The sequence below is a fragment of the Lontra canadensis genome, unplaced genomic scaffold (genome assembly GCF_010015895.1).
Source record: "Lontra canadensis isolate GAN:19392208 unplaced genomic scaffold, GSC_riverotter_1.0 scaffold60, whole genome shotgun sequence".
Taxonomy (NCBI): Eukaryota; Metazoa; Chordata; class Mammalia; order Carnivora; family Mustelidae; genus Lontra; species Lontra canadensis.
Genome location: NW_022631054.1, coordinates 2,665,742 through 2,680,044, shown reverse-complemented (window position 1 = coordinate 2,680,044; position 14,303 = coordinate 2,665,742). Strand labels below are relative to the sequence as shown.

The window sequence follows — 14,303 nt, the reverse complement described above, 5'->3', positions numbered from 1 at the left end:
CACTGCTGGTTCTTTGTACCCCAGGGGTCCAGAGATAGGAAACTGAGAGGTGGACTTGCAGAGGGTCACGATGAAAGCCATGGCTGCCCCAGGACTGTGGCTTGTGCCCCACATAGTGCAACTTCACTTCTACAGGATCAAATGGATTTTTCCGTGACCTGTGATTTCTCTACACTTGTAATGAAGTTCCTTTAGAATTGGGGGGCTGCAGAAAGAAGTCCATACACTCCTTTTTGATATCTGGGCCCACACTGGAACCACTGAATCTGAATTTCCAGCAAATTGTGTCCCTGAGCTTCAAGGTAGCCAAAGCGAAGAGAGGTATATAGTTAGAGAGCCTAGGGTTCAGGTCCTTGGGATGGAACTTGAGTTAACATAGGTTTAAAAGGTCCCCAGGAGATTCTGATTCAGCCTGGCAAAAGAGCCAGGGAACCTGGCATTTGATGTGGGTTAATCACTTACAAGCTGGGCATCATTGTCAACTCATCTGCCCCGCCTGAGCCTTAGTTTGCCCCTTGGTAGAACTGGATGGAAATTTCTACTCAGTTGGGAGTAGAACTTAGTGATATCATGCTATGCTTTGGAGGTGGAGTTATGGAAACACTGAGCTGCCTTTTATACGTGGATCAAACCACTATGTTATCTGTTAATTTCACACAAATACGATGTTACGAATCCTTCCTGGGAGATGTCACAAGACGCAGCCAGGTGACATTTGCTATCACATTTACCGTGTGGATACTGCTGAGGACCTTGTCCGAGACTTCATCCAATGCCCTCCGCACAGTCACTTGGTGGGGGGAGGGGATTTCTCTCAGCCTCCGTAACAGGAATGGTTGTGGTTGTGATGAGTGGTGGCCTATTTCCAGGTAGACCCTGAGACCTTCACATGCCACTGACCAAGGGCTGGGTGTGTACCAGTACCTGCACCAAGTGCCCATGTTTTTCCTTGAGTCCCTTAGATAGCGCCCCCCATGAAGATGGTACCATTATCATTCCCATTGGGCAGGTGACTCAACTGAGCCCCAAAGCTTTAAGTAGTTTTCCCTGGCCACACTACTGGGTGGTAGTAGAACCAACTTTTGAGTCTAGGTGGGTCTCCCTCCATAGGCTCTGCAGACAACCTGCGGGCTATACTCCTTGATGCTTTTGAAGCTCAGGGTCAAGTGTGCCCACATCCTGTGCTCTGGAGGTAGGGCTTCTCCCTGGGGCCACCCACCTTTATTTTTCCTTTGTGCCACTTTTCTCGTATAATATGAAAAGAAGCTGCAATCTCCATAGTACATTTAGTCTTAGTGCAGTGCTGTGGGACATGGTTCCATGAACAGAGTTTTTGTTTTGCATTTTCCTTAGTTGCTTTAATTTTTTTTACACACCATGGATTCTGTACCACAAAATATCAAGACGAAAACAAGAACCTCAGTCAGCAATGGCTGAACTTGCCTTAGAGGATGAGCGTACGGAAGGAACCAGCAGGCCAAATCAGAACCCTAGTCAGTGGGCAGAAGGTGGGAGAAAGCTTGGAACACTTGAAGATTAATAATTTTTGCTCCATCACTTACCCACTGATTTCTGCGCAGCCCCATGGTATGTGTCTCCATAGGTTGCTGTCAAGCAATTTTGTAATGGAATAGATCATAAATAATAAAATAAAAGGTGACTTTCCCTGCACTTCCCCACCTCCAGATTGGGCTGGAGGGGGACATCCCTGGTCCTCTCCCTCGCGGTAAGGTAAGAGAAATGTGAGGGGCTGGACTTGGTGAAGAGGAGGACGGGCTGGTCCCAGGAGTATAGGAGAGGCACAGATGGGATGGAGGGAGGAGTATTTAAAGGAGACTAGACCCTAAGATGAGCCCCAAGGCAGGCCTGGACGGCAGCTCAGGGCGGTGGTGCCTCCGTCTTTCTTTGCACGGAGTGAGGGTTTCTTTTCGTTCAAAGGCAGAGAAGTCACACTGAGACCATACATTACTAAGGCAAAGCGCCTCACAGATACTTGCTTCCATCCCAGCACCCCAATAACTCTTCTCCCTACCCCTGCCCCCAGCTCAGCGACGAGCTGAACCAGCAGCTGGAGGCCGTGTGCGGGTCCGTGTTCGGGGAGCTGGAGTCCCAGGCGGTGGATGCCCTGGACCTGCCCGGCTGTTTCCGCATGCGGAGCCACAGCTACCTCCGGGCCATCCAGGCCGGCTGCTCTCAAGACGACGACTGCCTGCCCCTCCTTGCTGCCCCTGCCTCTGTCTCAGGGAGGCCCGGCTCCTGTGAGTGTGCCCTCTCTGCCCCTGGCCCGGCCCTAGCTTGGAGATCGCGCCTGGCGTGCTGGTGCGGGCCCAGGCTACAGCTGTGCTGCGTGACCTTGGGCAGCCGGCTTGCCTCTCTGGGCCGGGTGCTGGGGAGAGCGAGCCTCGGCACGTGGAGTCCGCGTGCCTGCTGGGTCCTCCAGCGCCGTGGGTGTGTGTGTGGGGGTCGGTGGGTGGGTGGGTGGGCCACAGACACCCGCCGGGCGCGTTTCTCACCCGCTGCATTTCTGCGTTCCTGGCCACAGCCTTCAACTTCAGAAAGGCCCCGTCCCCCATCCCGCCGGGGAGCCAGGCCCCGCCCCGCATCTCCATCACCGCCCAGAGCAGCACCGACTCCGCCCACGAGAGCTTCACGGCGGCCGAGGGCCCCGCCCGGCGCTGCAGCTCCGCGGACGGGCTGGACGGCCCGGCCATGGGCGCGCGCACCCTGGAGTTGGCGCCGGTGCCACCTCGGGCCAGCCCCAAGCCCCCTACACTCATCATCAAGACCATTCCCGGCAGGGAGGAGCTGCGGAGCCTGGCGCGGCAGCGGAAGTGGCGGCCGTCCATAGGGGTGCAGGTATGGAAGCAGGAGGTGGCCAAGCAAGGTCAGGCCCTGGCCTGTTGGGGACGCTCTGAAGGGGTTGGGGCGGTTTCTCTGAGCTGCACGTAGCCCCCGTGTCTGGCCATCGACAGGACTGTTAAAACCAGTGCCAGCCCCACTCCCTTGTCTCTTGTCCTGGAGACATCACGTCTACTGGGGTTGCGGAGTGGTGGCTAGTTTGACGCCTCTCACCTCCTGGGTCACTTTTCTTGTTCGGGCAGACTGTCTTGGCAGAAGCTGCCCCCTGGCTTGGGGCTTAGCTTCAGCTCACCCCGCTCACCCAGGGAGGGCTTGTGTCCCAGGTCTAGCCCTGGCCAGTGACTCTCGCTATCCTGCCGCCAGGTGGAGACGATCTCAGACTCAGACACTGAGAACAGGAGTCGAAGGGAGTTCCACTCCATCGGAGTCCAGGTGGAAGAGGACAAGAGGTAGGTCTGGGTGGGGCCATCTCAGGCTTCCTGGGGGAGAAGAGGAGCGAGGACCGCATAAGGCTCTCCTTGGTCCAGCCTGCCTGCACGCCCTCTCATTCTTGAGGGGAGACCAAACCCTTCTGATGGCGAGCAGCCGCACAATATCCTCAGAGCTGTCACCCGGGCAGTCATCAGACCTAAAGTGAGTTGTCCTTGTATGCATGCCTGTCCTGGCTGCTCCGAGGTGACAGGAGTGGTTGGAGGAAGGGGGAAGTAGGGAGAGGTAACAGGTAGGTGCTGAGCAGGCCTGCAACAACTGTTGTTTATGGGGGATAATAGGATTTTTCCAGCCCCTCGTTGCTTCCTGTGGTGTACAAGTATGTGAGCTCACAAAGAAACAAATAAACATGAAGATTGCCTCTCAGGGGTCCCTGGCAAATGTCACACTCCTCTTCACTGGGCTCCCACAAGCATTTAACCAGTCAGAGGTACCTATTATATGCCTGAGTCTGTGGTGTGCCTGAGATGGTAGAATTACTAGCAGCCACTCTTCTGGCATTACGTGGCCTCCAGAAATATGGTTTCCTTAATTTCCAGCTGAAAAATCAGCATTTTCAGCTCTGGAAGGGTTACTGGGAGGAGGCCCTTGGTCTTTGGCTTCCTGTGGGAAGACACTTGGCCTAATGGCCATGTGGCATTGCCACTGTGGCCTGTCTTCGGGTGGCAGTGTCCCCAGGCCAGTGGCTCTAAGTAGGGTGTCTGTAAGGGTTTCATCGTCATCTGGACATCTAGAAAACTAGAGTCCTAGCAGCAGCCCCTCATAGCTCTGTTCCCAGTTGCCATCGTTGGGCCTTTTGCCTTCCACTCAAGTTCCCCTAGCTATTTCTGGGAATCCCTTGGAGTATGGATTGTGTGTGCCCCTGATCAAGTCTTTTTGGGGTTCCCATGGGCTTCACCATTTTTCTCCATGCATACTCCAGCTTCTTGCAGTTCCATATGCTCCTGAGGCTGTGAATGCCTCCATCAAAGGTTAAAATAGTTGCCTTGTTGCCCCCATCATTCCTGAAGGCTAGTGTCCTCCAAACTCTTTTTTTTTTTTAAAGACTTATTTACTGAGGCACCTGGGTACTTCAACTGGTTAAGTGTCCAACTCTCAGTTTCAGTTCAGATCGTGATCTCAGGTTCATGAGGTTGAGCCCTGTGTGGGGCTCTGTGCTCATCAGTGAGTCTGCCTGGCTCTCTCTCTCCCCTTCTGCCCTCCCCCATCAAATAAATAAATATAAGTCTTTGAAGATCTTATTTACTTATTTAAGAGAGAGAGAGAATCTTCAAGCAGACTCCTTGCTGAGCCAGGAACCCTATGCAGGACTTGAACACATGACCCATGAGATCACGTCCTGAGCTAAAACCAAGAGTCAGATGCTCAACCGACTGAGACACCCAGGCACCCCTCTTTCAAACTCTTAATATTCCACCAAGATCTCAGAAGATTAGCACTTCATGGCAAACGCAATTCACAAGTCCATGACCTGAGTTCTTGTGAGGTGGGGTAGGAGGCATGGAGGGATGTAACTCTGTGTTGAGAACTCTTCTCCCAACTCTGCTGCTGCCCCATGGGCCATCAACCAAACCCATTACCCCCACTCAGTCCCTTATAAGGTTTCTTGGTCCTTCATCTAGTTAGGCCCCTGGGGGTCCAGGGGTTCCTCTTAACAAGCCTGAATACTGGGAGGAGTGCAGTAGGCATTCTACTGAGATTCAGGCTGAGTCAGCAAACTCTGTCATTTGTTCATTCATTCATTCGGAAAAATACTTATTGCGCATCGGTTATATGGCTGTTCCTGTTAAAGGCTCAGGGAAACATCAAAGAAATAAGTCTTGCTCTAATAGAAGTCATGGTCTAGAAGGGAATCGAGGCAATGAATAAAGGTTTCACAACTAAAAATATGATTATACATTATGGTATAATATGTCATGGGATATTATTACATGTTATGGTGAGACTATGAAAGAAGAAAGCTCAGAGAGAAGCGATCTTCTTGAGGGTGAGCGGGTGACATTTAAGCCGACTCGAAGATTGACAAGGAACACGTAAGTGGAGGTTGGGGGTGGAAGCATTGCAGAAAGAGGGAATAGCATATGTGAAGTTGCTAGAGCAGGACAGAATTTGACACGCAGCAGGAACCGAAAGAAGGTTCTGGGGTGGTGTGAAACGAATGGGGCAGCGGTGAGGGAGTGGATCGGAGAAGAGGCAGGCGGCAGGTCGTGCAGAGCACGGGAGTGATAAAGAACTGGAATTTAATTATAACTGATGAGTAGCCATTAAAAGGTGAAAGGAGCATGACAGGATCTAATTTATGTTTACAAAAGATCACTAGCTGCTAAGTGGAGAATGAATTTGAGGGAAATAATAGTGAGTGTGGGGAGGCTAGTAAGCAGGAATGTTTCCTGATCCAGAAGAAAGGTGACAGTCTTTTGCATTATGGGGGCTCTCTCTTTCTATTGTATTTTATAATTGGGCACTACTAGGGTATGGGAAGATCGTAAAGCTTTATACAGCGATTTTGTATTTAACAACATTGCTGCTGTCTCTTAGTGGGACTCATAGTTTACCTGAAAATCATGATGGGTTTTAGTTAGTCATGTTTTCTGTAAATGAGGATATTTCTGTCTTTTATTTTTTAAATTTAAATTCAATTAATTAACATATCATGTATTAGTGGTTCAGAGGTAGACGTCAGTGATTCATCAGTCTTCTATAATAATACCCAATGCTCATTACATCACGTGCCCTCCTTAATGTCCATCACCTTATTACCGCATCCTCCCACCCCTCTTCCCTCCAGCAATCCTCAGTTTGTTTCCTATGTTTAAGAGTCTCTTACAGTTTCTCTCCCTCTCTGATTTAGTCTTCTTTTATTTTTTCAAATGAGGGTATTTCTTTCTTTCTTTCGAGAGAGAGCATATGCATGAGTCGGGGGAAGGGCAGAGGGAGAGGGAGAGAGAGAATCTTAAGCAGGCTCTGAGCTGGTTGTGACAGGGATCTTGATCTCATGACCCTGAGATCATGACCTGAGCCGAAATCAAGAGTTAGATGCTTAATTGCCTGAGCCACACAGGTGCCACTAGAATGATATTTCTTTTAATATCCTTTTCTTACAATAATGCATTGAATAGGACTTCTAGTTCACCATTGAGTGGAACAGTCTTGTCCCATTCCTGACATTAGTGGATAACCTCTCAAATCCTACTTATAAGTAAAATGATGTTTGGTACAGATTTTGATGGATACTATTTATCACGTTAAGGATACTATTTATCACGTTAAGTTCCTAGCAGGCTATTTCTTTTTAAACAGAAAACAAGAGTGACATTTTATTGAATGTTTTTTTCAGAATCTACTTAGATGATAATAGATTTTCTCCTTTCGTCTGTAATGTGAATTTTGTTAATAGATTTCCCATGTTGATCTGTTATTTCATTCCTGGGATGAACCCTGCTTGACGCTGTTATCAGTTTGGATGAAATTTGGCTGGAACAGGACCTCAGTAGTCTCTTCAGTGCGTTTTTCTCTCACTTAGAAAAAGAAGAAGCATGGATGTTGAAGTGCAGTGTCAGGATCCAGACTTTTTCTGTCCTGCTGCCCTTTTACTCTGTGCATCACCTCTGTCCTGGGAGCTGAAGTTCAGGCTCCAGCCATCCTGTCTGCATTCTGAGAAGTACCAAGGAGGATTTCCTGAAAGTTACACCCCACATTCTCACCTACATGGCACTGGCTGAAACCTCATCTGGTGGTCCCATCTAGCTGCAAGGGAGTCTGTGGCATGGAGTCTTAGTTGGGAAGAAAGGCACAATGAGCAGAGCACATAGCTGAAAATCAGGGTCCTTATGGCTAAAGACCAAGAGAAGAATGGGCATATGGAATTCTAGCAGTTCTTGTCACAGTCTTGCTGTGTTATTTTTTATATATGTTACTGGATGTTTGAATAGCCGTTACTTTGAGATTTTTATAATCTGTGCTCATAAGTGATACTAGCTAACGATTTTGCTTTATTGTGGTTATTCGGTTCAGGTATTTAGGGGATGCTAGACTCCTGAAATGAATTTGGCAGCATTCTCTGTGTTTCTGTTCCTTGGAACAATTTGTGTAAATGAAGAATTATCTAATTCTTAAAGGTTGAGTAAAAGTTGCCTGTAAAACTATATAGGCCCGATGCCTTTTGGGAATAGGAGGAGCTTTTGGAATTACAGCTTCAGTTTCTTGCGTGGTTATTGACTTGCTCTTGTTTTCCTTTTCTTTTTGAGTCAATTTTGGTGATTTATATTTTTCTAAAAGATGGGCCATTTTACAAAAATTGAGTTTTCAAAAATTTTTGGCACAAATATTCTTTCAGTGTTATAGTGTTATAATTTTATATGTTTTTATTGTATCTGTAGCTCATGTCCCCTCTTTTCATTCCTAATACCATATATATATGTCTTACCTCTATTTCTTAATCAGTCTTGGCTGAGGTTTGTGTATTTTATCATTTTAATATATTCTTATTTATTTATGAAAAATTATTTTATTTTTTTAGAGCGAGAGAGCGAGTATGTGTGCAATGGGTGGGGGGTGGGCAGAGGGAGAGGGAGAAAGAGAATCTTAAACAGGCTCTTTACCTAGCATGGAGCCTGTTGTGGGGCTTGATCTCACCACCCTGAGATCATGACCTGGGGATCATGACCCCAGCTGAAATCAAGAGTCTGGTGCTTAGTTGACTGAGCCACTGAGGCATCCCTTAATATGTTTTTTAAAGTTATATTTTATCAGTCTTTAAAAACTCGCCTTTGGATTTGGTTGGTGTCTCTATTGTTTCTCTCTCTTTTATCTTTTTCTTTTTCCTACTATCTTTGTCTTTTTTTTTTTTTTAACAGCATCTTGAACACTATTTCTTATTTTCCACCATGTGTTTTTAAGGCTATAAATTCCCTTTTAACTATACTGCTAAGCTGATAAGTTTTGAGATGCAGTATTTCCATTGTTCAGTTCTAAATAGCTTGTAGCTATTATCATAATTTCCTTTTACACCAAAGGAATTATTTTGAAGATTTTTTTTTAAAGTTTCCAAATTTTGTTGGGAGGGAGGGTTTGGGAGCTCCCTTTTCACTACTGACTTCTAAATTTGCTGCAGAATACAATACATTCTGTGTAATATTTTTATTACTTAGAATTTGTTGAGGCTTCTTCTGTTTTATATATATATATATGATATATATATATATCATATATATCTTATATAGGTGGTCAGACTTACGCATTATATTTTTCAAATGTTTGAATTTTTTTTTTTTTTTTGGATGTTTGATCTGCCAGTTCTGAGAGAGTTGTATCAAAAATGTCTCACCATGTGGTGCCTGGGTTGCTCAGTTCGTTAAGCGTCTGACTCTTGATTTCGGCTCAGGTCATGATCTCAGGGTTGTGGAGACCCAGAACAGGCTCTGTGTTGGGCATTGTGGGGCCTGCTTAAGATTCTCTCTCTCCCTCTCTGCCCCCACCCCTTTCTCTTAAAAAAAAAAAAAAGTCTCACTCTGATTGTGGATATGTCATTTCCCCTGGTAATTTTATTAATTTTTTCTTTAGTTTGAGGATACTATTCATAAGTATTCAGGTTTATGATTGTTATATCTTTGTGGGTTGGTTCTTTTATCATAAATAGGCTCCTTTTCATCCTTGCTATGGGTTTTTGCCTCCAAGTCTATTTTGCTTGATTTTACTAGTATGGCTGCTTTCTTTTGGTTAACTTGTCAAAATATCTTTTTCCATTTTTTGATTATCATCCTCCCCATATCCTTATATTGTAGATCTGTTGCTTGTAAGCCAAATGGAGCTAAAGTTCAGTAGACGTAATCTATTTATATATATCTTCATTACTAATTTATTTGGACTTATTTTTATTATCTCTTTAAAAATTTTCTATTTGATATGCTCTTTCTTCCTTTTTCTTTTTTTTTTTTTTCCTTCAAGTAATCTCTATGCCCAGCATGGGGCTTGAACTCACCATTCCAAGATCAAGAGTCACATGCTTCACCAACTGAGCCAGTCAAGTGCCTGGTCATGGGTTTTCTTTGCTTTCCTCCTCCCTTACTTTTCTGTCTTCTATTGAACTGATCAAAATTACTTTATTTCTCTTTGTCCTCCTCCTGGTTTGGAAGCTTACATTTTCTATCGTGATTTTCCTCAAAATTTTAGCAAATGTACTTAATTTAATGTTTTTCTAATTAAGTCTAAAATTAGTGAGTATATCTGTCCTTCGTAGGCAAACGCCAAGAACCTTGGAACAATTTAATTTCCTTCTTAACTTCCTCCTCCCATCTCCCATGTTGTATTTGTCTAGCATTTGGATTATACCTCTTTAAAAAAAAAACCTCTGCTAAATCAGTTGTTTTTATATCTTTTATGGTTTAATGGTTTAGATTTACAAACATATCTTAACAATTTATGTGTTCACTATTACTTGTCCCTGCCCACTCCTTCCTCATGGGTTCTGTGTTTTTTAAAGTACTGCTTGAGCCTGGGACCAGTTTTAGAGTTCCTGTCTCAGCTTGAGGTTTCTGCATGTCAGTGGTGGTACTCATTGGAACCCACACCCACACACAAAGCAGCCTTAATGTTCTTATTCTCAGCATCCTACTTCCTGGCTACATTCCTGGAGCATGACCTGAGTTTTCCAGTCTACGTTGTGAGTGAAATTGACCCTTCTTGGCTGCTGGCTTTATGCATGGGGTCTCCTTCCAGCTTCCCAGGATGCATGGATTCGGGGGCTCTCCTCTCATCCTCCCTGGGCACTACCATCTAGCCTCTAGCATATGTCTGGCCCAATATTCCTATGGCTCAGATTCCCGCTCACTTCTTAGGTTTTGATTTTCCTTTTTGTCTCTAGTACCTGAAGATACCTCTCTTCCTATATTCAAGCGTGGCCTTATAGCAGAAACACCTTTTGACTTCATTTTATCTGGCATTTCTGTGTGTTTGTGGGTGTGTGTGTATGAGTGGGAGCTTCTTAAGTTAGCTCAGTCTACTGTACTGATCAGTTGTCTGGATCAGGCTGATAGCTGCAGATACAGAGAGAAGCGGACCAATTTGAGAAACATTTTGGAGCAAAGTCACGGAAGGGTGGAGACAGGCAAAGAGTGAGGTCTTCCTTGCTCCTGTGTAGGTATTTGTGAGGTCTTGGTGGGGTGAACTGGGGAGGGGGATGTCTGAAGAACTGAATTGCCCGGCACAGGTGATCATACTGGGAAACCAAGGGGGTGACAGGTGGGTAGAGGAGAAATCTGGCATGTGTCTCTGGCCAGGCTCCCTTGCCTTTCTGCTGCAGGCATCCTAGTTATACACCTGCACTGTCCTTTCTGTCCCTTATGTCCCTGGCACTTTAAGTCTGACTTACCACACACCATGCCCCAAATGGTACATAAAAGCGAGCCATGACTACCAGCAGCCTCTCTAGGCAAATATCCAGGAGCCCCCACCTGCCGCCGCCCCATTTTCTTGGACTTTCTTATCCTGACTCCTGTCTCACTGGTCCCCGGATCTGTTGTCTGTCTCTGCACGTGGGTTTTAGAAATTGCCGGGGAGGGGGCGGTTAGGTGGCTCAGTTGTTAGGTGTCTGCCTTCGGTTAAGGTCGTGATCCCAGAGTTCTGGGATTGAGCCCCACATTGGGCTCTCTGCTTGGTGGGGAACCTGCTTCTCCTTCTCCCACTCCCTCTGCTGTGTTCCCTCTCTTGCTGTGTCTCTCTCTGTCAAATAAATAAATAAAACCCTAAAGGGAAAAACAAAAAAGAAATTGCCAGGGAGGAAAGATCTCTCCTTTTCTACCTTTCATTGTGTTCCCTGCCAACCTGTTGGGTGAAGAATTCAGATTTATTGCTCCTTATAACTGTCGTTGGTGGGTTTTTCCAGTTGCCTCACCATCAGTGGTAACTTGGTTTGGAAATACACAGGGGTGGGTGTTGGTGCTTTTTTACTTCCATCTCCACTGCACTCCCACCAAAGATTCATTTGCCCACAGATATTTATTGGGTCCCTATTACTTGTCAAGTACTTTGCTTGGCTCTGTGGATACAAAGGTACGTGGAACCAGGGGTGCCTGGGTGGCTCAGTGGGTTAGCCTCTGCCTTCAGTTCAGGTCATGATCTCAGGGTCCTGGGATCGAGCCCCACATTGGGCTCTCTGCTCAGCGAGGAGCCTACTCCCTGGCCCCCTGTTTGCCTCTCTTCCTACTTATGATCTCTGTCTGTCAAGTAAATAAATAAAATCTTTAAAACAAAAAACAAAAAAACAAAAAACCCCAAAAAACAAAGGTACGTGGAACCAGACAGCCCTTGCCCTGTAAAGCATACTGCCATGTTAATCTGAGGAGCTCATAAATGGTGTAGAAGTATGTCTTGGGTGGTGCTACGAAGGAGAGGTTTGTGCACAGTGAGGGTGTATCATAGGGGACTTTGACCTATCAGAGGGGTTTGGTGGGACTTCCCGGAGGAAGTGACATTTGGGCAGAGATCTCAGTGAACAATTAATGCAATCTAACAAGATGAACAAAAATTAACTAGGTGGAAGTGGGAGATAAGAGTGTTGTAGGTGGAAGGAATAGCATGTGCTAAGGCCCTGTGGTGGGAGGGAGCATACTTACGGAACAGTTATCAGCACTGTCACATCCTACAGCATCTGTCTATGTAGACCCAGCATACTCTGGGCCAGAATAAAAGAATGCATTAAATATCCTTGCTAAGCATTAGAAGACTGTTCTTGGGGCCCCTGAAGAACATAGAAACCATGTCGTTTTTGCCTCAAATGCTTAACTATGGGGATTCCCTTGTATCTTTTACCTCTAGAGCCTTCTTATTAAGACCTTATCTTAAATTCCATATTTAGCAAAAACAAACAAATTAAACAAACACCAGAATGCTCAGTTAAGTTTGGGTATTAGATATGAATGTTGAAAAATTTTTATGTAAGTAGTTCCCAAATATTGCATGAAATATGCTAAAAAATTGTTATTTATCTGAAATTCAAATTTAAAAGGGAGTCCTCTATTTTATCTAGCAACCCTACTTATAACCAATTGAGCCCAAACAGGGCCAGCAGGAGAACTCTACGTAGGAAGGCCACCCCCTTCCCATCACTCTTTCCTTAGCATCATGATAATTTCTGGCTTTGGGCTGAAAGAAAAGGGCCCCTTGAGGCCTGGGAAGGAAGCTTCCATCCTCATGAATATTTTTAAAAAATATTTTATTTATTTGTCAGAGAGAAAGAGAGAGAGAGAAAGAGAGAGCTCACACAAGGGGGGGCCAGGAGGGTGGCAGGCAGACGGAGAAGCAGGCTCCCTGCTGAGCAAGAATGCAAGTCCCTATGGGGCATCATGACCTGAGCTGCAGGTAGACGCTTGACTGACTGAGCCACCCAGGCGCCCCTTCATGAGTTTGTACTCCCAGAACAGTCATGAGAAAGCAATGCATTGTGGATTGACCACAAGCCCTGGGTGTGGATACTGCCTCCATTCCTCAGACTTCTACTGAAGGACAGTTCCTGACTCACTCACTCTTCCTAAATCCCCTACCCTGGCCCCATCTTGGCATCACTGTCACAGCCCCCAGACTGGGGTGATAGACTGAGGGCTTGATTGATTGATTACATGTTTAAACCCTTAGATGCTTTCTCACGTAGTACTCAGCTAGTACAATGGCTATGCCTTGCTGCAATGCTACCGCCCTACCCCCTCCCTGCCCAGTGCCTCCTCCCCACCCCCTGCCAGCTTGCTGCCAATACTCCTGGTAAAGCCTATTGACAACTCCTGGTTGTGGAACATTCTCTGGACACTGCGTCTCTTGGGATAAACCAGTTTCTTCCCAGAGCCCTTTGTGTTATCCCTTAGAGAATCACAGGTAGAACTGTCACCCTGAAATAACCAGATAAGAACTTCCAGAATCATCAGGAATGTGATCATTGTCACCCCCAAAGAGCTTGAGGGGGGAGACCTCCTCAACCTTGTTAAAAAGCTCGGGAAGAAAATATTGTGACAGGCCTTGTTGTGAATTAGTGATGACTCACCACGGAGGCCGGTTTATGTCCTGTGTTTACAGCTGTTGGGAAGACCACAGCAAATACTGCCAAATCCAGAACTAGACAGGGACCTGAGCTCTGGACTTCACTACCCTGAAAATTCATCTGATATCGTTAGGATTAGGTTTGGCTGTGAGTTACAGAAAGCCCCTAAATAAACAGAAGTTTATTTCTCTCCTGCTTAGAAGTGCAGAGATTCTTTTAGAGCTGGTAGGTGCTGTGCAGTGTCAGGACCCAGCCTCCTTCTATCTTGTTCCTTCTCCATCCTCAGCACTTGGCTTCCAACTCATATTCCCAGATGGCTGCTTGAGTCCAACCATCGTGTCTGCGTTCTGGTCAGCAGGGAGGAGGAAGGAACAAAAAATGGCACATTTTCCTTTTAAGAACGTTTCCTGGAAGTTGCACATACCCTTCTGTTTATAACCTGTGAGCTAGAACTTAGCCATATGGCTATACCAGGGAAACTGGTAACAGAGTCATTACTCGAAGTGACCATGTGTCCGGCTTCAAACTGTGGGATCCTATTACTGAGGAAAAAAGGGAGAAGGGATATTGGGGGATGAGTAGTGGTCTCTACCATCCTTCCTTCCAGCCAGCCAGTCCCACCAACCAACTCACCAACCAATCCCCCCCACCCCCACCAACCAACCACTCAGCCAACATTTATGTGAGGAATGGCTCTATTTATAAGGGAGACAAGTGCAAATTACTAACTATAATACAGTGTGCTTTGGAGTATAAAAGAGGTTTTATTCCGAAAGCTGTGTGAGAACAGATGGAAGTGATCAGCGGCAATCACAATAATTAATAACCACAGTGCCCTCGCTGGGTTCTTAGTGCTGCATTCCCATCATTGTGTTTGTCCAGCTCCCTTTCTTTTCAGTGAGAGCTACGAACCTCCAGGCCTTTCCAT

The 14,303-nt window shown here is 46.0% G+C and overlaps 1 protein-coding gene across 4 annotated transcripts in view; it reads left to right on the top strand.

Moving 5' to 3' along the window:
* Positions 1-14,303, top strand: part of DLGAP3 (DLG associated protein 3) — a 62,698-nt gene that overhangs the window by 39,982 nt on the left and 8,413 nt on the right. For all 4 annotated transcript variants that reach the window (XM_032877176.1, XM_032877174.1, XM_032877175.1 and 1 more), the window contains 3 exons: positions 2,045-2,258; positions 2,543-2,856; positions 3,223-3,308. In XM_032877176.1, the coding sequence (XP_032733067.1) occupies positions 2,045-2,258; positions 2,543-2,856; positions 3,223-3,308 (614 nt within the window). The remainder of the gene's footprint in view (positions 1-2,044; positions 2,259-2,542; positions 2,857-3,222; positions 3,309-14,303) is intronic.